The sequence below is a fragment of the Mustela lutreola genome, chromosome 15 (genome assembly GCF_030435805.1).
Source record: "Mustela lutreola isolate mMusLut2 chromosome 15, mMusLut2.pri, whole genome shotgun sequence".
In the NCBI taxonomy this organism is placed as follows: Eukaryota; Metazoa; Chordata; class Mammalia; order Carnivora; family Mustelidae; genus Mustela; species Mustela lutreola.
In genome coordinates this window covers 36,006,959-36,029,307 of record NC_081304.1, presented here as the reverse complement: position 1 = coordinate 36,029,307, position 22,349 = coordinate 36,006,959, and the positions used below count along the sequence as shown (strand labels likewise).

The window sequence follows — 22,349 nt, the reverse complement described above, 5'->3', positions numbered from 1 at the left end:
ATCCCAGCAGTAGCTTCCTATCCCGTGGCGGCCGATTCTCTAAGTGACAGCTCTGTGCCTGTCCCACGCCAGCTGATAAGCCCAGGGGTCACGGGTAGTCTCCTTGCTCGGCACTTGGCTGATCCCGACAGGAGCTTCCTTTCCAGCCCCGTCTCACCCACGCAGTGTGTCTGTTCCGTGTGGTTCCCACAACACTGCCTGCTCAGTCAGACTCCTACCCTGGTCTCCACTGTTGTCCCCTTTCCTGGCTGGCCAACTCCTACCCATTTTCAAGACCCAACCCAAACCCACGTCTGCTACCTAAGATAATCCACATTCCAGGAGTGATGCCCCAAATCCACCCAACCTCCCACTCACCTGGAAGAAATTCTGAGGCACAACTGCCCCCAATCACAGACAAGGAGGAAGAACTGAAAGACACTCCAGAAGCCAAGGTAGGTTGTTGCAATTTTTCTTTTTTAATTCTCACAGTGAAATCCACTTGGGAGGCAGGCCCGGGTATTCAGCTGCCATAGACAGTGTGGAGTGATCACCCCGGTGGGAGCCAAGAAGCCAAGACTGGGCTGGAGAACTGGGATGGGGGAAGTGAAGGGGGCGGTGGGAGCAGTAGGGCCAGGAGAGGAGGAAGGCTGGAGCTTTGGATAGCCACTCCCATAGAAGGTGAGGGCTTCTCTCTGCCACCTTCCTGCTGAGGGTCAGAGGGAAGCCCCACTTTTGGCCACAGTCCCTTCCCCAGATCAAAAGGAAGAGACGGAAGAGAGCAAACAAAGGCCACGGAGCATAAGAAGGGGACCGAGAATGAGTTAACAGGTAAAATAATCAGGGACACCACCTCCTCTCCCCAGCTCACTGTTCATATTTGTGATGGGAACAATTTGATAAGATATAAAAACTTCGAGTTTTCTAGGCCCTGGTGGGGTGGGGAGAGGAAACGGAATCCAGGAGTCCAGAAATCAACACCTAAAATCCAGAGGCAGGAGCCAAGCTGTAAGGGGCAGGGAGGGAAGGCAGAGCGCCCCACAGGAAACTAGATCACCTGCTCCATGGGCCTCATCTGGATGTCTCCAATCTGTTGGAAGGCACAAGGCTTAAGGCAGCCAGGACGTTCTCCCCACCCCCTCAGGCCTCCCTGCTGTCCTCCTCTGAGATGGCGAGGCTCTTCCAGGGTGGGGGCAGTCAAGACCAGACTCACCTGGACGTGTGGAGGGGTGCTAAGGACATAGAGGACAGCCTCGGCCACATCCTCAGGCTTGAGACACTGGAAAGCACCGGAGCAAAGGGGTAATGTGAAAGCAGAAGGGACCTCCCACCCCTGACATCCTTTCCAGCGTGTTCACCCCCAACCCAGCCCTCTGGGAGGGATGACAGGCTGGCTAGAAGGGTGTGCTCTGAAGGCCAGGGTTCCCTCTGCCTTTATGGAGGGAGTGAGTGGCTCATCCGTCCCAGACAGAGGGCCCACCTTTATGCGTTCATAGGTGGCAGCTGCCTTCTCAGGGTCCTTGTCGTGGAGTTTGAAGGCGAACTGTGTCTCCACCACTTCTGGAGAGATGCATTGCACCAACAGAGAGGACCTGCTCAGAGGCCAAGCCGAGCCCCACCTCCATCCAGTCAGAAGCCAGGCCTTGGGGAGGGCAGGATGGAGACAGCCGGGCCCCCTCCTTCCCCAAGATGGCTACCCGATGTCCAGCAGCCACCTTGTCCTCCCCAAGCTGTGATGATCACAGTGACACCTGCCACCCACAGACCCCATATCAGGTTAAGGGTTTTACGACAGTATCCCTTAAAACATCATAGCCAGGTAGGGGTCATTGTCTCCATTTTACGAGTGAGAAGGCTGAGGCTTGGAGGGGCTGAGTGAGCTGCCCAGGGTCCTGTGGCCTTCGAGGAAAGAGCTCAGAGTCTGGGTTGCCAGCCATGCTTTCCCATGCCCCTTACTCTCCTCCCTCAGTCTCCCCCACTGTGTTCCCTTCCGGTCAGCCCCCGCCGCGCTCATAGGCAAGGACTGGGCAGGGTCATGCAAGCAGCAGCACAGCACTGTGCCCCTCACAGTCCAAGCAGTGCACCCTAACAGCATGCATGCGGGGTGGGGAGGGCCTGCGCCCACCCTGTCCCCAGCAGGGCTGGGCCGTGCCCTCACCGTGGCTCGGATGTGGGTCTGGGCCTCCCGAAGCTCTTGCCTCAGTCCCTCTGTCAGCGCGGTGACGGCATACTTGGTAGCACTATAGAAATGGATCACGGAGTGGGGTGACACTTGGTGACCATACATGCTGGGTGGAGGGAGAGAAGAGAGTGAAGCCGCTGATGGCAACCAAGGCCCCTGCTCCTGCGTCAGGCAGCCCCACCACTGGGATGCCACACGGAAGCCTGCCCGGGACTCCCGCTGGAGGCCACCCTGGGGGCCCGCTATGGTAGCTTCTGGGGTGCCAGCCGCTCTTGCCAGCCCTGTGCTCCCTGGAAGGCCAGCGAGGGGCCAGCACTCGATATACCCTATTCTGTCCCTTCCCGTAACTGTGCCATTTGGCTGTTAACCAGGTATTCAGTCCCTACTTTACCACCCATGAAACTGACACCCAAAGAGGTCAGATGAGCTGCAGCAGATCAGCTGGCTCAGTGGCTGAGTGGTGATCTGAGCATTAGCCCTTGGCCACCTGCCTCACCTGTTGATGTTAATGATATGCCCGTCATCCACCTTGCGCTCCTTCATGGACTGGTAGGCCTCCCGGGCGCAGATGCTGAGGCCCAGCACGTTCACCTGCAGGCCAGGGAGGGCAATGGGGCATCTCCAGCATCTCCATCTCAATTGGGCCCATCTGAGCAGGTAATAGAGCCGCAGAGCACCTCCCGCCCAGGGGAGTGGCATTCCAGAACAGTGTCCAGGGCCTATCAGAGACCACCAATGGCTCCAGGGTACCTTTCTCCCCCTAAGCCACCAGCCCCAGCTGACCGCAGTGCAGCTCCTCTCCCAAGGTGACCTTCTCTCCCTCCAGTTTCTGTAAACAGGAATGGAAACCCCCAAACCCATGCACGACCCCAGAAACCTCCCTGTCTTGGCTGTCTCCTCTGCAAACAGTAGAATATCTGCCTTAGAGAACCAGCTCCTTTTCCTCCCCAAACGCCCTACTCTTCTCTGGGTCTATGTCCCTGGCCCTGCTCTCTTTAAAAAGCCTACAATCCTTCCTAAGATCCTGTAAAAATCTCTGTCCTTAGGCACAGACCCTAGGCTCTCCCCACCCTACCGAGGACCCTCTGCTCCCTTCCTGTCCCCTCCCCTGCGACTCCAGCAAGAGAAGACGTGACCTTCCTTCCTTTTGCACCTTCCTTTACCCTCTGTTCCATCTCAAAACAGACTCGGCACAGAGGTTTTTTAGGGGTTGGGGTCCTTGGTCACAGGACGGCAAGGGGCCCCCCCCAAGCATATGGGGGCTTTCTGTCTTCCATGGCTTCTGCCAGAAGTGACCCAAATCCCTACCTTTCATGAAACAAAGGCCTGAAGCTCCTGCCAAGTGTCCCCTCTCCCCCCATGAGGACAAGCTTTCAGCAGGTCCTCATGTCTCTCCTCCTGAGAAGGAACAAGACCAGCCAGGACATCAGGTAAGGTATCAGAGCCGGGCATTGGGACAGATCACTCCCAGCGTGAACCTGCTTCACGAAAGGCTTTCAGCCCTGTTTCTGGGCCTCTGAGTAATGTATGTTTCTGCAGAGGACTCAACCATGAGGACACACAGAGTGGGAGAAACATGTTCCCTGGACCGGGGGTAGTGATTCTCCGAAGTCTGGTGGGGTGGGGGTAGAGATGTCTTGGAAGACAATCCTAACAGGTTTATATAATGTTGAAGCTGAAAGGGTCTTAAGGTTTTGATGTAAGTCTCTCATTTTACAGATGTGGAAGTTAAGGTCCAGGTTTAGAGACCTACTTCCTGCAGGTGAGGACCACAACTCAGATCTCTCAGAAGGCCTCATTTTCACAGCTCATTTTTTTAAAAAGATTTTATTTATTTATTTGACAGACAGAGATCACAAGTAGGCAGAGAGGCAGGCAGAGAAAGAGGAGAAAACAGGCTCCCCGCTGAGCAAAGAGCCCAATGTGGGGCTTGATCCCAGGACCCTGGCATCATGACCTGAATGGAAGGCAGAGGCTTTAACACACTGAGCCATCCAGGTGCCCCTCATTTTCACTGCTCATTGTTCCAATTTTCATTGTTCGTTTCCAGGCTGACACACCTTTTAGATGCTAAATCAACTGCATGAAAAGATGTGTCCCCATGCACACACTGCTTTCAACTTCTCAGAATACTTTTTTACCCTAATATTGCCCCTTAATATTGTCTACAGGTTGAAAAACCCATGTCCTGAAAACTATGTTTGGTCCATACGAAATTTAAAAAAAATTTTTTTAAATAAATAAAAATAAAAAATTATTTTCACTCCCAACATGTGCTGGAAGGTTTCATTCACTCAAAAAATATCTACTGAGTATCTACTGAATATCTATTATGGGCTGAGGCTACAAAACAGAGAATAAACCAGACAGAAATCCTTGCCCTAGGGCACCTGGGTGGCTCAGTTGGTTAGGTGTCTGCCTTCAGCTTGGGTTATGATCTCAGGATCCTGAGATCAAGCCCCACATCGGGCTCTCTGCTCAGCGGGGAGCCGGCTTCTCCCTCTCCCCCTGTCCTCCCCGCTCTGCTCATGCTCTTGCTCACTCGGTCTCTCTCAAATGAATAAATAAAAAATCTTTATTAAGGAAAAAATCCTCCCCTTTAGAAAGCTGAGGTTTTGGAAAATGGGAGGGGCAGGACGTCCTATAAAAACCCTAGGATCTGGTCCCACTAGCCCCACACCGCACTGCTGCGGCGATGCTGGACGTCAGCAGCTACCCTTGTACTTGGCCATATGCTCCCCCATTTACTGCAGACTCCACCTGACCCACCTCACTCATTTACATATTTACCCAGCCCCAGGATAAATGGAGTTTGGGGCCCTAGATATTGATGGTATAGGTGTGTTCACCCCAATTAAACGCAACAGGACTGCAGCTCATAGAGGCCAGAAGCCATACAGTGACTGGCAGGGCTGGGCGAGAACCTCGTCTCCTATCTTTTGGCTCCTTTGCTTCCTGGAAGACCATGTTCCCAAGCACTTAGCATGGTACTGACACAAGAGGGCATCCAATAAACACTTCTCTTCCCTAAGCCTTTCTTCCAGTAGGAGGAAATCAGCCTGGACTTTAAAAACTGCTCCTTTAAGGGGCTCAAAGGGAAAAAGAACAGAAAAGATATGCTACTCCTCCACTCCCTCTGCCTTTGGTAGGGAAAGAAGCAAGATGGGGGAGTCAAGGTGCCCCAGGTAGGAACCTGAAACTCCCTCGCACTAGATACCACCCCTCCCGCCCCGAGTAGCCCTCTGGTTCACAGAGCCCCGGCTCCCATCCTACCCCCAGCTCCTCTCTCCAGGCCTGCAGCTCTTACATTGAACATGTCCTTCCAGCCACTGGTACTGCCTGAGAGCAGGGTGTCGGGCCGGGCCAAGCCAGCATTGTTGATGCAGATGTCCACACAACTGTGCTGAGAGCGGACGGCCGAGAACATGGAGAGGATGTCCTCCTCACTGGATAGGTCACATCTGTGGGGGATCAAAGTCCCAGGATAGCCTGCACTCTTACATTCAGCAGCCAGCTCCTATGAAACCCAACAGGGGGCTAACTGCGGTGAGCTGCTCACTCCATCTTCCCGTCCAAGACAACCTTCCTCTGCTGTCACCACTCAGACAACTTGATCCTCTGGCAGCCACCTTCCAGCCACACAGATGTTGGAACTAACTCTTTAGTTAAAGTCCCCCAGAGTGAGGGGCACCCAGGGGAGTTGAGATCGTCAATGGAGCAATATCCTGATAAACCGAGTTATTGGGGATTCTTTCCTCTCCATTCCCTCCTCTAGTTGCTCCCAGAAGGCCTAGGTCTGAGCTGTCCCCCTCCGTCCAGAGTGCAGCCTGTTGGCTTTCAAGCTGGGCCCAACTGCCAGTCTCCCCTAGCCCTACCTCTAGGAAAGGGGAGGAAGTTGAGACAGATCTTTTCCTCTGTCCCACATGGTACCATCCTCTACCCTAAAATTTGGGGGGATATAATGAGGCAAGTCAGGTGGCAGGTGACCTTGAGCAGCCCAAGTGTATCAACAGGGACCTCAGCACACTGAGGAGCCGAGAGACAGACTAGAGGAAGCAGAGCCACTAGGAGGTGGCTGTGAGGGATGGGGTCATTCAGAAGCAGGAAGAAACCAAGCTATGTGGCCTTGGAGGCCAGTGGCTGGGTGCCTGAGCCTCGTGAAGGTGACTGTACCTGTGTGGGAAGAAGAGAGTTGGGAGTAGGAGGTGCTGTAGAGGAAGGCCAGCTGGGCCCACTGCCCTGGCCTCGAACCCCTTCCTCCCCAAATCGAGATGGGAATAAAGGGCTGGATCAGGTGACCTAGAGATTCTTTTCTGCTTTCACTTTGCTAGAGTTCAAAAGGTATGGTCCTCTGGGACTAGAAGGCTCCCTTGACCCCCCTTTCACCTACTCACAGTCACCTCAGGAGACAGGGCTTCTCTCTGTCGGAGGCCAGAACTCAAACTCTGTTTCAGTATCCATCAATAAAAGCAAACTAAGGAAGCCTGGGATTCTCCCTTCCCCTGGCATACAACTTCTCCCTCCCGTCTCCGGACTCAAATCCCCACAGGAAAGCCAAATTGGAGGGCCTGGGGACATAGTGCTCCCTGTCACTGCCTTCTCATTGTCCCACCTGCCCTCATTTATCCTCAGAAATGACCCGAAACCATGTCTATCCCCTCACAGCACAGGCATGTCCCCCTCATTAAAGGAGTCACCCTGAGGCTGGTGAGCAGCCTGGGATCCCCTTGGAGATTAGCCCCCCCCACCCCCCTTCCAGGCTAGTTTGGAGTGGGGGAGGAGGGAGAGAAGGCAGCAGGGCTTTAGAATTAAGGAATCCAGCAGTCTAAGTCCTGGTCTGCTCATCTAGGCTCCAAGGCAGGGCCTGGGCCCTGAGATCCTCATATTAAGAGAAAGGGAGGGGTAGAGTAGGGCAGTGGTATGGCTGAGTGACCTTGGGACTATCTAGGCAGCTAGCTATAAAGTGTACCTTTGGTCAGCAGCAGGGGAGGAGACAGTCCTCCTTCCAGTACACCTTCTCCCTCTGTCCCCACCCAAGGCCTCCTTCCGCAGGGACTCTGAGCAATGGTGAAGGTAGTGCTCACTCCCACACCTTCAGCTAAGCACTGACCCAAACCCAGAGAGTGAGTCCTGCTAGGAACAAATCTAAAGATGACCCTGATGGAAATTTCTCATCTTCTTCCTTCCGGTTACAACATGGCCAACTTGATTTCATTTTTCTCTGAGCTCTTGTCACTCACATCTTGGGGCTCCTAACCCCAGGTTAAGAGAAAAACCGGGAGTTCCAGTTCCACACTACTTTGTCCCCTCACGGCTCACATATTCCTTGCCCTATTTCACCTACTCAGTCCCACCTAGGACAGTGAAATTGGAGAAAAGTCTATCTGTAAATATCCCCCTGAGTAAGGGTTAATCCTCAAATTTGGGGGTGAGGAGAGGGCAAGTCTCTTCGGAGAAGCTCCATTCCCACCCCATCCCCACCCTCAGTCCTGGGTAAAAAAAAAAAAAAAAAAAAAAAAAAAGAGCCACTTTGCTCTACTTTGTGGGTCAGGTCTGGGGACTAGAGGAAACAACCAGTAGCCAATTTAGCCCCTGCGACCAGAGAGCTTCCTTTCCTTCTCCTTGGCTTCCCGTTTCCTCAGCCTACCGGAGCAGGCAGATAGGGAGAAAGATGCCAGGTATTCAGAGATTTGGTACACGGGAGTAGAGGCTGTTAGGAGTAGGTAGGGGCTCCTTAAAAGACGGGACTTTCTAAATAAATGGGAAGGGAGAGGCCTGTCCTACTAGGTATCCCTCCCTCCCACTCTGATCCCGTTGCAAATGGCCTTGGGGTGGTGGGCAAGGAAAGACCCCCGCTCAGACCCTACCGCGACGGAAACGACGCCTCCCAGAACGACCCTCTCCCCGGCGGGGACTTACCTCGATGTTGCCCACGGTGCGGGCACAGCCCACTACCTTCAGTCCCTGCTGGACCAGGGCCCGGGCCACAGCCGCGCCGATGCCCCCCGAAGCTCCCGTCACCAATGCCAGCCGGTCCCGCCACCGCTCCATGCCAGCCGTGGCGGTGGCCCCGAGCCGTGCGCCCACCTCGCTCCGCGAGCCGGACATTTGGATCGCGGAGCCTCCGCCACGGGTCCCAGGGGCTCGGCCGCTCTTCGATCACCGCCGAGGTAGCTACAGCAGCCGATCTACCTCGCTCCGAGCCGCGCCCGAACCCGCCTCCATTCCGCTGGGCCTCCACCCTCCGCTCTCCCGCGACCCGCCACATCCAGCCGGTGACGTCCGCGGCCTGGCCAACCCCGCCCCCAGCCTGAGGTTAAGTGGGAAGCCACGTCTCCCGCGGCGCCCGGCGGCGCGGGAAGGTCCCGGGACCTTAAGGTCTTGCTTCCCATAGGGGCAGGAAAACCGAGGTTTTAGCCGGGGCTTGCTCCAGGCCCCAGGCCGCACACTTAAAGTGACTCCAGCGCCCCCGGTGGCTGATGGGAAGGGTTCAGCCCAGAAAAGGAGGAATGTCTACGCTATCACAGCCCAGGTACGTTCAGAGACTCTCAACCCTACCTGATCCCTCGGCGTTGCCAGAATGAGAACGCAAAGTTAATAGTGGAAATACTCCCAAGTACACGTTTACTGGCCTACTGTCTCCAACTGTCCTAGGCGCTCCCACTCCCAGTGAAATAAATGATCACTATGTATACCAGAGATTAAGGCAATAGCTAGTATTTATTGAGCGCTGTGTAATGGGCATTTATGAACAATTTAAATATATTAGCAAATATACACAGCAGCCCTATGAGATACTAATTAGTTTTTATTTTATAAATGACTATACGAGACAGAAAAGGGTGAAGCATGGACTTTAAACTGTCCAGTCCTAGGCCAGGGAATGCGCTCCTCCTAATCTGCCTTCATTTCATTCTCTCCTTTGTCTCTTCTTGGGCTATTGGTTGTGCTCAGAGGGTGTTCACTTTGCTAACTACTGAGGATGTTCCATCAAAGCTCTGGAAACTGCCTTCCTTACCTCTGCATTCTTAATATAGCCATCCTTCCAAAGAAAAAACACCTCTGCCTAAGGAATCCTGCCACTGCAAGCAATAGTATAAGCAGTAAATGTGGCTGGTTTATTCATTCACCAAGTATTCATGTGCTTGGCCCAAGAATAAAGATTAAGATAAAATAAAACCAGCCCTTGCTTTCAGCAATCTCAAGAGAAAACTAGACTGCAAAGATGGCTGAGAGAGGTTTGGGCTTGGACCCTGGGGCTGTGGGAGATCCTTAGTCATTTTTTCTGGATTCCCGGATGAAAGTGAAGAAGTCAGAGAGTCTCATATTACTTCAGCCCCACCCCTACACAACCCTTAGATTTGAAATGGCAACCAAGGGGGTGTATCAAAGAAATGCCACCATCTATAAAAATTAAATCTAAGTTTTTGCTGTTGCCCACCTGAAATCTGATTAAATGGTAGAGAGCCCATAAAATTGACTCCAACCCCACTGCACAGAGAGGTACTGTGCCACTCTTTGCCTGCTACCCACCAAGTATTATCAACATGCAGACACAAAGCTCTAAGCACATGTGTTTACTGAACTAGGGACTCAACCATTTTTTTAAAATGGCAGCCAAATGCTAGTCCTGGGGGAATTTCTCTCCTTCATTACACACAGACAGCTGTGGAAGCAGTAAACTGTAAAGCCATAGTGACTTTATTGTTGGAAACCAGATAAGGAGCATGCATGCACTTACACACTGCAATGTGGTTAGCTCTGGGTGCAGCCTTCTAGTCCCATGTCTACACGCTACAGTAATTCCTTCTCAGGCAACCCTTGGTGGAAATTCTGCCAAGTTCTGTTTCCATTCTTCTAGTTCAATACGAATCTCTGAATTTAAGGTGCTTTATGTTAGGTATCAGGGAATTTTTAATAATAGAAATTAATGTCATGAGAAAGATGCTTATTTAAAGCTATCGCAGCAAATTTATTCTTTCAAAACACAAGACTGAAAACTGCTTTTTTGGCTGTCAACTCTGGTCAAGGGAAGAATTTTGTCCTCAACAATCTGTATCTCTATCCTCATTAGCAGTTCATCTGATATAAACAGTGGCCAAGTACCGAGTTCAAAAGTGGCAAATATTAAAATACTGCCACACATTAAGTAGAAACATGTACACCAATTTTTACTATGCGTATTAATAAATATTCTTTATTTTAAATTTTGCACATTGCGCTTTAACATTACATCCAAACATTTCTCAAGTGGATGTCTACTTTGTAAAACCATATATTCAGCTCATTGTCATTTCTGTACAGAAGTAGAAGTACAACATTACTTTTTGCCACTAAGTTGCTTTAGTAAGTCTCACAGGAAGAGAAACATTTAATGAAGAGAGATGGCTTAAATCATATGGCAGGCCTGCGCAGCCACGCAACTAAAGACACAAGCCTGAAGAAAGAACAAACTAATGAGGTTACCTCCACCGTCTCCCAAAACAAGAAAGAATCACATTGATTTAAGATAAAATTTTGCCATAAGTCACTAAATTAAGAGTTTTTTGAAAGAGAAGGCGCAGTAGTCATCTTGAGTGTTTCATTGAAAGACAGAGCTATTTTATTTATTTAATTTGCTCCAGCCGTTGTCAACCAGCCACTACAAATGGGCCTCTTGTGATCATTTAAGCGGCAGTATTTATTAAATTTCTCCTTCAGATGCTGTCGGTATTGTTCTCTATTGCTGTAGAAAGACTGGTTATTAGCCATAAATGACTGTATTTCATCTTGTGAGATAAAGATTTCCTCATCTGAAGTACATTCAGACTCATCCTGCAAATTAAAGCAGTAGTTAAGATCATGACTTATTTTAGGAATGCCAAATACTATGCTGATGGAGGACAGCTAAAAATTAAGGCAGTCTAGCCTTTTAATTTCAATTTAGTCACATAAAGTCTCTGATTGGACTGTTTACAGAACAAGCATCATGTCATTCTGTCTTAGAAAGTACTAATAAGAATAAAATCCAACTCAACTCAGTTTGAAACTCTGGATCTATAATTTGTCCTGGAACACCTATGAGCCTGACAGACTACCGACATGTCTTTGTCTTAAAAAATGACTAGGGGCACCTGGGTGGCCCAGTGGGTTAAAGCCTCTGCCTTCGGCTCGGGTCATTATCCCAGGGCATCCTGGGATTGAACCCTGCATTGGGCTCTCCATTCAGCAGGGAGCCTGCTCCCCCCACCCCATCTACTTGTGATCTCCATCAAATAAATAAATAAAATCCTTAAAAAAAAAATTACTAACTAGAGATGGTTACAACTAGTTACTAAATTTTAAATAACCAGACTGATCTGGTTTTTAACCATCTGGTCCTATGTTGAAACTTTTATCTCTACAAATTAAGTAAAATATAACCTTTTTAAAACTTATGAAATTTAACCACCATGTAAAAACAAACAAACAAAAAAACCCTGTTCTATAGAATCTGGTTCCATTAGGAGCCGAACTACTATACTGAAGATATAACACCCTTCTCTTTTCTTCCCCTCCTCCAAGCTCCACATTATGTACTGGGTTGCTCATAATCAGGCATAATTCATCTGAAGTATCAAGATGTGAAGTCTGTATAAAAGATTTTCCAAGTTCAGTTATGCCTTTATCCTATATAAACTGAAAGGAAGTAACCTAGAAGAGTGGGCTCTAGTTCAGATTCTACATATTTTCCTGGTCTGGAAGGCAGGCCATAATAAACTGACACTCAGAAAGGCAGTTTGCTTACAAATAACTTTCTCCAAGGAGGCAGATTCCTGGACATGATGCTAACTCTATTCCCCTCTCTCAACTATTCTCTCCTATCTTCAGAGACAAAAGAGGACAAGAAAATGTGCTCTAGAGCAGTTGCATAACTCGTTGAGGGGAAGAGCAGAAATGAAGTCACACACACACACACAAAAAAAAACCCAAAAGACTGCCCTTAATTTCTTAAAAGCTCCCCCACCCAGTCCCAACTTCAAATTCTCAAATATTGCGCCCTCCTCTTCTGTACCCCATAAGCAGTTATTCACAGTTAAGATATCCTTACTTACAAGGAGTTCAACTAAGCTCTTGGCACCTTTTCCGGAATCAGGACCAAATGACGGTTCTGTGGATTCTGCAAACTGTGGTACGTTTTTCCTATGCTCAAACCAAGGCAGTGGCTGCCCACCCTTTTCAGAACTGCAACAGCTTTCAGGATGTGCATCTTTGGTCTTGTCTCGGTGAAACACTGTGTGCACGGTATTTCCTGAGGTCTCTCGATTACCTGGATCTGTAATACAGCTTCCAAGCTTTTGGATCTGGAACCACAGCAAAGGATGTCTCAGGTAAAAAGAGAGGAAATTACAGCAATTACTCTTTAAATAAAGGGGGAAAGGGGCGCCTGGGTGGCTCAGTGGGATAAGCCTCTGCCTTCAGCTCAGGTCATGATCCCAGGGCCCTGGGATCAAGTCCCACATTGGGCTCTCTGCTCAGCAGGGAGCCTGCTCCCCAACTCCTCTGCCTGCCTTTCTGCCTACTTGTGATCTGTCAAATAAATAAAATCTTAAAAATAAATAAATAAATGAATAAGGCGGGGGGAAGGTGCATTAACTAATAGTGTGTTAACTTTTTAGAAGGAATGGGGAGTAACAGCAGCAGGTGGCATTCAGTAGGCGCTTACTACATACCAGATGCTATGCTATCCCATTAATACCATCTATCTCATTTCATCTTCTCGGAACTTAATCTGATAGGGACTGTCTTTCCTTACAGATGGGACAACTAACATCCAGCAAACTGCTCAAGATTACAGAGCTAACTCATTTAAAAGCATTACAAAAAATGGGGTGTCTGGCTGGCTCTTTTGGTTAATTGTCTGCCTTCAGCTCAGGTCTTTGTCCTGGAGATCTGCGATCAGGCCCCTCATCATGCTCCCTGCTTGGCGGGGAACCTGCTTCTCCCTCTCCCTCTGCCCCTCACTTGTGCTCTTGCTCTCTCTCATTCATACATACATACAAGTATTATGAAAAGAATGAACTGGATTTATGACTCAAATGGATTGCTGGTCAAATGACCACATCAGACACACATGCATACAAAACTCACAAGATGAGCAACTGATGGGAACTGCAATCTTTTTTTTTTTTTTTAGTATTTTATTTATTTATTAGAGAGAGAAATCACAAGTAGGCAGAACAGCAGACAGAGAGAGGAGGAAGCAGGCTCCCTGCTGAGCAGAGAGCCAGATGTAGGGCTCAATCCCAGGACCCTGAGATCATCACCTGAGCCGGAGGCAAAGGTTTAACTCACTGAGCCACCCAGGCACCCTGGGAATTGCATTCTAAAGGTACTCATTCTCAAATAATAATAAATACCAGCAACTAAGCTTCAGACTTGCCACTCCAAGGAAAATCGGTTGCTCTCCTCTCAACAGCAAAGGTTTAAGAATTTTAACTTACATGTTCATCACATTTCAACATCTTGCTTTTCTTTTTCTTTTTTTTATTTTTTCCTTTGGTGTTGTTCTCTTCAGAATTTGCCCAACATTCAACACAACTATCACCATCATCCTCTTTGTCTTCACAGTGATGAACACAAGAGTCGTCACCTGTAGAAATCCATAATCTCTTATTCATGTGCTTTAATCAGCCATGTAGTAGAAATAATTGGGAAGCTCATCTGAACCTACCGTGTTCATCATGATTACAAATGCCTTCAGTGCAGGCAACATCCGAACCCTCCCGAGAACCTGTTTCACTCCCTTCCATGCTAGATGAATATCCACAATCACTACCATTACAGTGTGGTGATAAGCCTGCGAATCAATCAGTTCAGAGTTACAATTAAGATACCAATAAACACATTACACAAAGAGTGAACCAACTGGAAACTACAGAAAAATTTCAAAATTGATGGCTTACTGAAAACAGAGAGTGAATTAAGTAACAAAAACATGATTAGGAGCTTACAGTTTTTTGTTTTCATCAGAAAATAACTGACTGAGCCATCCAGGCACTCCAAGAAAAAGGAAATATTAAGTGTCTAAGTTACAGGATCTCTAAAACTTTTTTTTTCTCTAAAACTTCTTATATCTATTTTATTTTTCAAGTTTTGCTTTGTTTGTTTGTTTTTTAAAGTAATCTCTATCCCCAACGTAGGGCTTGAACTCATGAGCCCAAGACCAAGAGTTGTATGTTTTACCGACTGAGCCAGCCAGGTGTCCCATTTACATTTGAAAAAAAGAAAAAAGAAAGAAAGAATACTGGGGTAGGGGGAAACCTGGGTGGCTCAGTTGGTTAAGCATCTGCCTTTGGCTCAGGTCATGATCCTGGGGTCCTAGGATTGAGCCCCACATTGCGATCTCTGCTCAGCACGGAGTCTGCTTCTCCTCTCTGTCAAATAAAATCTTAAAAAACAAAAAACAAAAAACTGTAGAGGCCCCTGGGTGGCTCAGTTGGTTGAGTGCCTGACTCTTGATCTCAGCTTAGGTCTGGATCTCAGGGTCTTGAGTTCAAGCCCCATGTTGGAGCTCCACGCTGGGCGTGGAATCTACATAAAAAAGAAAAAAGAGGCATTGTACAGTCACTTGAGCATCAGACTCTTAGTTTTCTCTCTCGACATGATCTCAGAGTCGACATGATCTCAGAGTCAGAGTCGTGTGATCAAGTCCCACATAAGGCTCCACTCTCGCACGTAATCTGCTGGATATTCTCTCCCCCCCCGCCCCACCCACTCGTGCTCTAAAATAAAAAAATAAAAATCTTAAAAAGAAAAAAACAAAACTGTATCTGGTTACCTTTCTTTATTTTAGGGGACCCCAAGAGATTGCCGCTGCTAGGACAGGTACAGGATGTATTTTCATTGGTAACAATGACTTCTACACAACCATTACCATCTTCAGTGCTGCCACAGGCTTTGCAGCTGTTTTCTATGAAGTCTGTTTCCTTTAAGGATCAATATTAAGAGATAGTAAAAAATCTTACCTTCATAATGGATACATTTTAATTTCCTTAACATCAACCAATTAGACAGGAGCTAGGAGGTTAACAATTGAAAAAATTATTCTCATGAAAAAAATCACTAAGCCACTGATCAAGAGTATGAAACAACTAAAAGCAAGTTAAGAGTTAATGGTATCAGGAAAGTCTAGGAAAGTAGTTCTCAAAGTGCAGTCTGCTGATTCCCTAGGTCAAAACTATTTTCATCCAGATATAAGATGTGACTTGCTATTTTCCACTGTATTGACACACTGATGGCACAAAAGCAATGGTGGGGAAAAGTTGCTAGTACTTAGCACAAATAAAAGCAGTAGCAATCAAAGTGTACTAATGGTTACTATATTCCTTACTTGACAAAGCACGCTTAGGAAATCAATAAGTGGATACTCAATAATGTCTTTGATGAAGACATTAAAATATTTTTATTAAGTATCAATTCATGAGTATATACCTTTTTAATAGTGTATGTGACAAAGAGGAAGTATGCTTTAATTAAAGCACTCTTGCTGCATACCAAAGTACAATGGTCTTCTCAAGGAAGAGCAGTTGAGCAACTGTTCAAGTTATGAACTAAACCAGGTGTTTTTTTTTTATCCTGGAACATCAATTCTGCTTCAAACAATGAGAGACAAACTGTGGTTATTCAGACTTAGACACTTAAAAAGACATTTTCTCAAAAAATGAAGTCAGCCCATCACCTCAAGGAAAACAATGGACCGTATTTGTGGTCAGTGATTAAAAATTCAAACTTTCAAATCACGATCAGAATTTTGAAAACTTATATAAATAAGCACAATAAGCTTGAAGTGTCCCACTACTTAAAGATCTTTCTGATGAGATCAGTAGTGCTTTTAACATGATTATGTGATATTATGTAAAGAAATGTCAGTATCTGGCAAGATCTGCGTAACTCAGTATATCTATATCTTTCAAATGACCAATTTCATGCATGAGTAAAAGATCTATTCAAAATGCAAGACTGACTAATGGACTTTAACTTAACTAAGTTATGAAAAGGTCACTGATAGGTGCCAGGTTCTGTATCATAACTAATCTTTAAGACACTACCTCTTGTTGAGTTGTAATGCTAAAGAAGAACAGCCACAACTATCTGAAAAAGTTTATATTAAAATATTCCTCCCTTTTCTGAGACCAGACTTTCTTCATATGCTTCAACCAAGCAACATATGGAAACAGACTAAATGCAGAAGCAGATCTGAGAATCCATCTAATTCCTTTTAAACCAAATATTAAAAAGATCTGCAAAAATATAAAATAATGCCACTCTTCTCACTTCCTTTTTTGGGGGGAGTGGGGGTGGGACATTTAAAAAAATATTATTCATGTTAACATAATAGAAGGGCTTATTTTTAAAAATAATTTTAAATTTCTCCATTTTAATTTCTAATACAGTGAATTTTGGTTAAGTATAATCCATATAAACAAAAAGCACATTGGGCCCTGTAATTTTTAAGAATTCAAAGGGGTCCTGAGACCAAAAAGAACTGCTCTAGGTCATGCATGGAGTTAATTTCCCCATTTGATCTAACAACACACTAAGATCGGGTACAAAGATAACTACTGAGGGGCGCCTGGATGGCTCAGTGGGTTAAGCTGCTGCCTTCGGCTCAGGTCATGATCTCAGGGTCCTGGGATCGAGTCCCACATTGGGCTCTCTGCTAGGCAGGGAGCCTGCTTCCTTCTCTCTCTCTCTGCCTGCCTCTCAGTGTACTTGTAATTTCTCTCTGTCAAATAAATAAATAAAATCTTTAAAAAAAAAAAAAAAAAAAAAAAAAAGATAACTACTGAATATTATAAAAAGAATACATGACATTAAAAATTTTGGCTTTTACCAATTATAGTAGGAAAAAAGCCAATATACAAGTTGCAGCTCGTCACATTCTGGAAAAGCATGGTAAAAATGCCAAAATCTAGCAAAAAGCAATACTACATAATAATGAGTCAAAATTATGGAATATTACCTTCTCTTGGCTTACTTCCTTTTCATCTGCTGCTTGTAAGGGAGTAGGAATATCACATACACATTTATTTTTTCGTCTATTCTTCCGTTTTTGGCGTTTCTTTTCTTGCTTGAGTTCTCTTACTCGTTCCTCCTCTGAAAATTCTTCACAAAGTTGTTCTAATCGGCTAATACCCTGTACTTTTTCCACAGTCATCTATTAAAAAACAAAATTGAGAATAAATATTGTTCAGAACTTCCTGTATTTTCCATGGAAATTCTCATTTGCTAATTCGATTTTTTGAACTCAGGGTTTTAACTCATGACCCTGAGTGAGAAGACCTTAGCTGAAATCACGAGTCAGACCTTCAACTGACCAAGCCACCCAGATGCCCCTCACTTGCTAATTTTAAATGATACCACACACAGACAGGTAATTCATGTTGCAATTTTACAGGGCATCCCCACAAAGAATCTTCAATTTTAATACTTTAAATGATGACATCTTAAAATCCATAGCAAGTGAATATACCATGAATCCCAACAGGAAAGGCAGACTTATACACACTCTTATTCCAAACTGGCAATATTCTAGTTTCAAATTCCAAAATTTTTAACACAGCAGAGTAAATATTCATTTCTTCACACAATGAGAAGACTATTTAACCTGATTAGATGATCTAGTTTCTGAAGTCACAAACATACAGAAAGAAAAGGAAACAGGAATGTGTTCACCAAGAACCAGTACAAATCTCCTCAGACTCCCCAGAACAATGTTTAAAGCTCATGGATGTGCTTCTGAAAAAAGGGTTTATAGCTTTCATAGTATTCTCAAAAGGGATCTGTGACCCAGTTAGGGTTAAGAACATGCCCTAGAATGTAACAAAATGTTCACTAGCCAATATTTTATGTGCTGACAGTGTAGAACTCCCCCCTCAAAAAAGTTACCAAATCATAAGCACTAAACCCAATACCAGCAATATAAAGAAGCTACTGGACATCGGCAGGCAAGCTGAGACTCATTAAAAGTTTCTAATTTTGGGGGCGCCTGGGTGGCTCAGTGGGTTGGGGCCTCTGCCTTCAGCTCGGGTCGTGATCCCAGGGTCCTGGGATCGAGCCCCGCATCGGGCTCTCTGCTCAGCAGGGAGCCTGCTTCCTCCTCTCCCTCTGCCTGCCTCTCTTCCTACTTGTGATCTGTCTGTCAAATAAATAAATAAAATCTGTAAAAAAAAAAAAAAAAAGTTTCTAATTTTGTTGCTTATTTTGGGGTTGCTTTTAACTTTCCATTAGATATATTTGATAGCAACATCTTGCTAAATAATCATAAACTTCAGTTTTCTACTCTGAAAGTCTAAAAACCAAAGCTGGCAGAATAAGAGGACTGAAAAACAAAGAAAAATCCACAAACCTCTTCTAAATTCCAATTCCCCTCCCTGAACGCCTTCAGATACATGACACTATGACTGGATCACAGGCCTCTGAGGTAAAATCAGACTGGCAGCTTAATATTAACATTCAGTCTAATAATGTGACTAAGCAATCTTAGACACTGAAGCAGCCCACTGTTTTTACCTCAAAACTCTTGCGTAAAGCATCAACACCAAGATAGAAAAGCATCTGCCATGTTTGCTCCTCTGCTCGTAGTTTTTGCCAGATTCGATGCAGTCTTTCATAAAGATGAATTCCCAAGCAGGTCAGAACTTCCTCTTGAGCTATATCTATTGTCTTAGCATGCCTTTCTCTTCGCCTGTAAAGGAGAATAAATCATACATAATAATTCCTAATACCCTTTACTGAAACACTAAGAGACAGATAAACTTCAAGTTCAGGTTTTAAAACACAATTTGCATATGTAATAACAAGCCAGTTATACATTCAAATTCAATATACATATAAACATAGAAGCACACATGTATATAACCAATAAGAAATACACATGCAAGCAGAATCAGTCCTAATATTGCTAAAAATAAGATAATTCAGGAACTGGCCCTGAAGAGAGATTATTTTGTGGCACAGAGAAGTTATATATGTGTCCAGCTCACAGGTAGGCATGACAGCTCCTTTCACCTTCCAATTTGAACAAATGCCTACTTGCTTTGTTTCTTTTTTTTTGAGGGGGAATGGAGAAATGCCAACGTGATTCAATCATGGACAAAAGCCCTCCAGGCTAGTCTTCAGTAGAAGTGTTCACGGAATTTCAGTTGTAAGTCTTCATGTTCTAAATGGCTAGCAGAAAGTAGGCACTCAAATGAGAGCTGATACACAAAACACAAAGGAAAATGGATTCAACTTATTCTAGAACAACTTTCTCGGATATTATTTTCATGACAAAGCCAGAGATAAAATTTTAGGTTCTTATACAATTCAGTAATAATATACACAGTTCATGAATTACACTCAATAAAGTATTTAACCCCTTGCCGCAAAGACCTTTCTTCCTATGCAAAAACCATCATTATGAACAAAATTTAAACATGGAAATGCATGGATGGAGGGGGTAAATCCCTTCTAATCATTTTCTGATGAAAATGATAATCTATAATAATGAAAGCAAAAAAAAAAAGCCTATCTACTTCAAGCAACAAGGAGCAGAGGACTGAAATGAACACCACACAACACTTTCTCCCTATTTTTACTCAGTCAAATGCATACTTTAAAGAAAGCAGAATCTTCAAAGGCACACTTTAATTTATACATATATCATATGTACTGAGGCAAAAGGAGATGGAAATAAACTTTCAGTAATAAAATGAAGCAAAGCGCTAGATAGCCCATTCTAGCAAATTACATACTCATACCCTCCTGCGAACTCTGGCTCAGCACGACCCAAGAGATGTGCAATGAAGTCTGTTTCACAGCAAACGTGTATGTGCCGTTCATGTGGACAGCACCGCAAGCCTTCATAAAGTGCAGCACAGTAGCCCTTCTCTTTGCTGCAATCAAGTTCACCAATAAGGATGTTGTATGCTCGGAGGACTTTATTTTTGCAATCAGTGCAAAACCTGTTGAAAAGAAAAACTTCAAAATTAAGAACTAGCTGCATAATTATTTCATGAAACTCGTTAACAGTGTACTAGACAATGACACTCCCCTACCATGTGGAGCATTAAAAAAAAAAATCTTCCAGACACATATTTAAAACATACACATATAAGAGAAATACAAATTTAGGGATTACAGTATAGCTAGATCTCCATTTGCAAATAAATGATTCTTAAATGAGACAGACACATGAAAACAAGAAGCCACAAACAAGTGACTCAAGAATCCCACTCCTTTCAACCTCTAAAAACAGTTGTGCCACCTTCATTCCGTAAACCTGAATCCAAATGTTGCTACGACATTTTAATATCTTACTAGTTAAACATAAGAAAGAGGGTAGGGGCAAGAAAGTGGCACATGTAGTTTTAGTTTACTAGTAATTCCCAAAAGTCAAATTTCTTTTAAAAAAACGCATGTTTCTCAATACATAATCATAGTATTGATAACATATACATAGATTTTAAATTTTTTTTTAAGATTTTATTTATTTATTTGACAGAGAGAGATCACAAGTAGGCAGAGAGGCAGACAGAGAGAGGAGAAAGCAGGCTCCCCACTGAGCAGAGAGTCCGATGCGGGACTCGACCCCAGGACCCTGAGATCATGACCTGAGCCGAAGGCAGCGGCTTAACCCCTGAGCCACCCAAGCGCCTGATAACATATACATAGAAATGTAGTCTAAATTTCAGTTACAAAAGTGTAGAAGAGAAAAAAAAGAATGTGAACATAGAGGATGATGACATTTTATTTTAGAAACCAAATATTATTCAATCAGAAAGAAAAACAGAACCTTGTTTCTTTAGCTTTGATTTCCTGAAACAAGAAAGAACTTAAGTCTGATAAAAAAAAAGATAATAAAATTAATAACTGCATCTCTGAGAAGATCAGCTGTGGCGGAATGAGGAAATTTTAATCTCTTTATATTCATTCATCTCCCTAGCTGGCCTCTTCTGTTACAATGGCTTCAGCCAACAGGTATACCTCTTACCTCTACAGCTCTTGTTCAAGTCTTCTGCCCTTGCCTGAGGGCTAAACCCATACTGTAAAATGGGAGACATCACAGATGTATAATAGGTAACATGTTTTAACTTCCTCTCCAAAACCAAGGGCAACATGAATGTTCCCTTACAAAACTATTAAGAACATCACCATTCATACAGTCACCCAGGAAGAAAACCTCAGTTAACCTCCAACTTCTTCTTAGGTCCTCTTTTAGGGTGGAGCCAACTGGTATCAATTTTTTCTTACATCTTTCTTACATCTCTTACAGGTCTTCTTTCCAATTCCCCCTAGACAATTTACCCTGCTCCTGAACACATACCATACAGACAATGGACTACCCTGAACATAACAGATTATGTCCCTACTTCAAAGTCTTGTTTCTTCTGCTTCCTCCCCACCCCTTTCCGCATCCTTTTCCATCTGCCTAAATCATGTCCATCTTTAAAGATGCCTTCTGCAATTCCCATAACTAGAATTCAGCCTTCCTCTATCTTCCTATATTTGCAATTTACACTTCTTACTTTATTTACCCTTATACTGCCACATATTAGTTGATTCACACATTTGTTTCTTGAAATGAATACATGTTAATATAGAGTCCCTAAGCCCAATTAGTAAACACAAGCAATAATGCTGACAAGTTAAATCACTGATGCACTAATGCTTCAAAAAACACAGAATATGCAAAAATTAACACAAAATGGACTAAAGACCTAAAGAGTAAAACATGAAACTACAAAACTCCCAGAAGAAAACACTGGAAGAAAAATTTCATGCACTGAATAGGTGATGATTTCCTAATCTTCAGGAAAATGTAAATCAAAACCACTGGATACTACTTTATATACATTTAGCATAGCCACTATTAAAAAAAATAGAAAACAACATGTGCTGGCAAAGATGTAGAGAGACTGGAACCCTTGATACTGGTGTTGCTGAAACTGTAAAATAGTGCTGCCAATAATGGCAAAGAGTATGGCATTTCCTAAAAAAATTTAAAAACAGAACTATCGTATGATCCAGCAATCCCATTTTTAGGTATATATCCTAAAGAACTGAAAACAGGATCTCAAAAAGATATCCGCACACTCACGTTCATTGCAGCATTTGTAGAAATAGCTAAGATGTAGGGGCAACAACCAAAATGTCCACTGATAGGGAAATGCAGTACATACATAAA

General features: G+C 44.7%; 2 protein-coding genes across 8 annotated transcripts in view; both read right to left on the bottom strand.

The window, feature by feature from the left end:
* Window positions 1–435: 435 nt before the first annotated feature.
* Window positions 436–8,637, bottom strand: DHRS11 (dehydrogenase/reductase 11). 2 transcript variants are annotated; one of them, XM_059148459.1, is made up of 7 exons: window positions 8,081–8,637; window positions 5,469–5,678; window positions 2,658–2,752; window positions 2,138–2,267; window positions 1,460–1,621; window positions 1,193–1,258; window positions 436–1,069 (listed from the first exon to the last, which is right to left on the bottom strand). In XM_059148459.1, exons 1-7 carry the CDS (start codon window positions 8,267–8,269, stop codon window positions 1,028–1,030), a joined length of 894 nt encoding a protein of 297 aa, XP_059004442.1. In that variant the 5' UTR covers window positions 8,270–8,637; the 3' UTR covers window positions 436–1,027. The 2 variants fall into 2 exon arrangements, with proteins under 2 accessions (XP_059004442.1, XP_059004441.1); XM_059148458.1 differs by having other exon boundaries at window positions 436–1,258; window positions 8,081–8,634.
* Window positions 8,638–10,329: 1,692 nt separating this feature from the next.
* GGNBP2 (gametogenetin binding protein 2) overlaps window positions 10,330–22,349 on the bottom strand; it is a 31,575-nt gene continuing 19,555 nt past the window's right edge. For 4 of the 6 annotated variants that reach the window (XM_059148442.1, XM_059148444.1, XM_059148445.1 and 1 more), the window contains 8 exons: window positions 19,918–20,127; window positions 18,695–18,869; window positions 17,145–17,339; window positions 14,961–15,108; window positions 13,854–13,979; window positions 13,624–13,772; window positions 12,235–12,483; window positions 10,330–10,975 (listed from right to left, as the gene is read on the bottom strand). In XM_059148442.1, coding sequence (XP_059004425.1) covers window positions 10,772–10,975; window positions 12,235–12,483; window positions 13,624–13,772; window positions 13,854–13,979; window positions 14,961–15,108; window positions 17,145–17,339; window positions 18,695–18,869; window positions 19,918–20,127 — 1,456 coding nt within the window. In that variant the 3' untranslated portion in view covers window positions 10,330–10,771. The remainder of the gene's footprint in view (window positions 10,976–12,234; window positions 12,484–13,623; window positions 13,773–13,853; window positions 13,980–14,960; window positions 15,109–17,144; window positions 17,340–18,694; window positions 18,870–19,917; window positions 20,128–22,349) is intronic. The other 2 variants (XM_059148443.1, XM_059148447.1) reach the window with 1 other exon arrangement.

Excerpts from the sequence above, each read along its gene's own strand:
- DHRS11 (XM_059148458.1), bottom strand. The coding sequence starts at position 8,269 with ATGTCCGGCTCGCGGAGCGAGGTGGGCGCACGGCTCGGGGCCACCGCC. Across the intron at positions 2,268-2,657 it reads CATATCATTAACATCAACAG|CATGTATGGTCACCAAGTGT; the intron begins GTGAGGCAGGTG and ends CCCTCCACCCAG. Across the intron at positions 1,259-1,459 it reads CCACCTATGAACGCATAAAG|TGTCTCAAGCCTGAGGATGT; the intron begins GTGGGCCCTCTG and ends GGTGCTTTCCAG.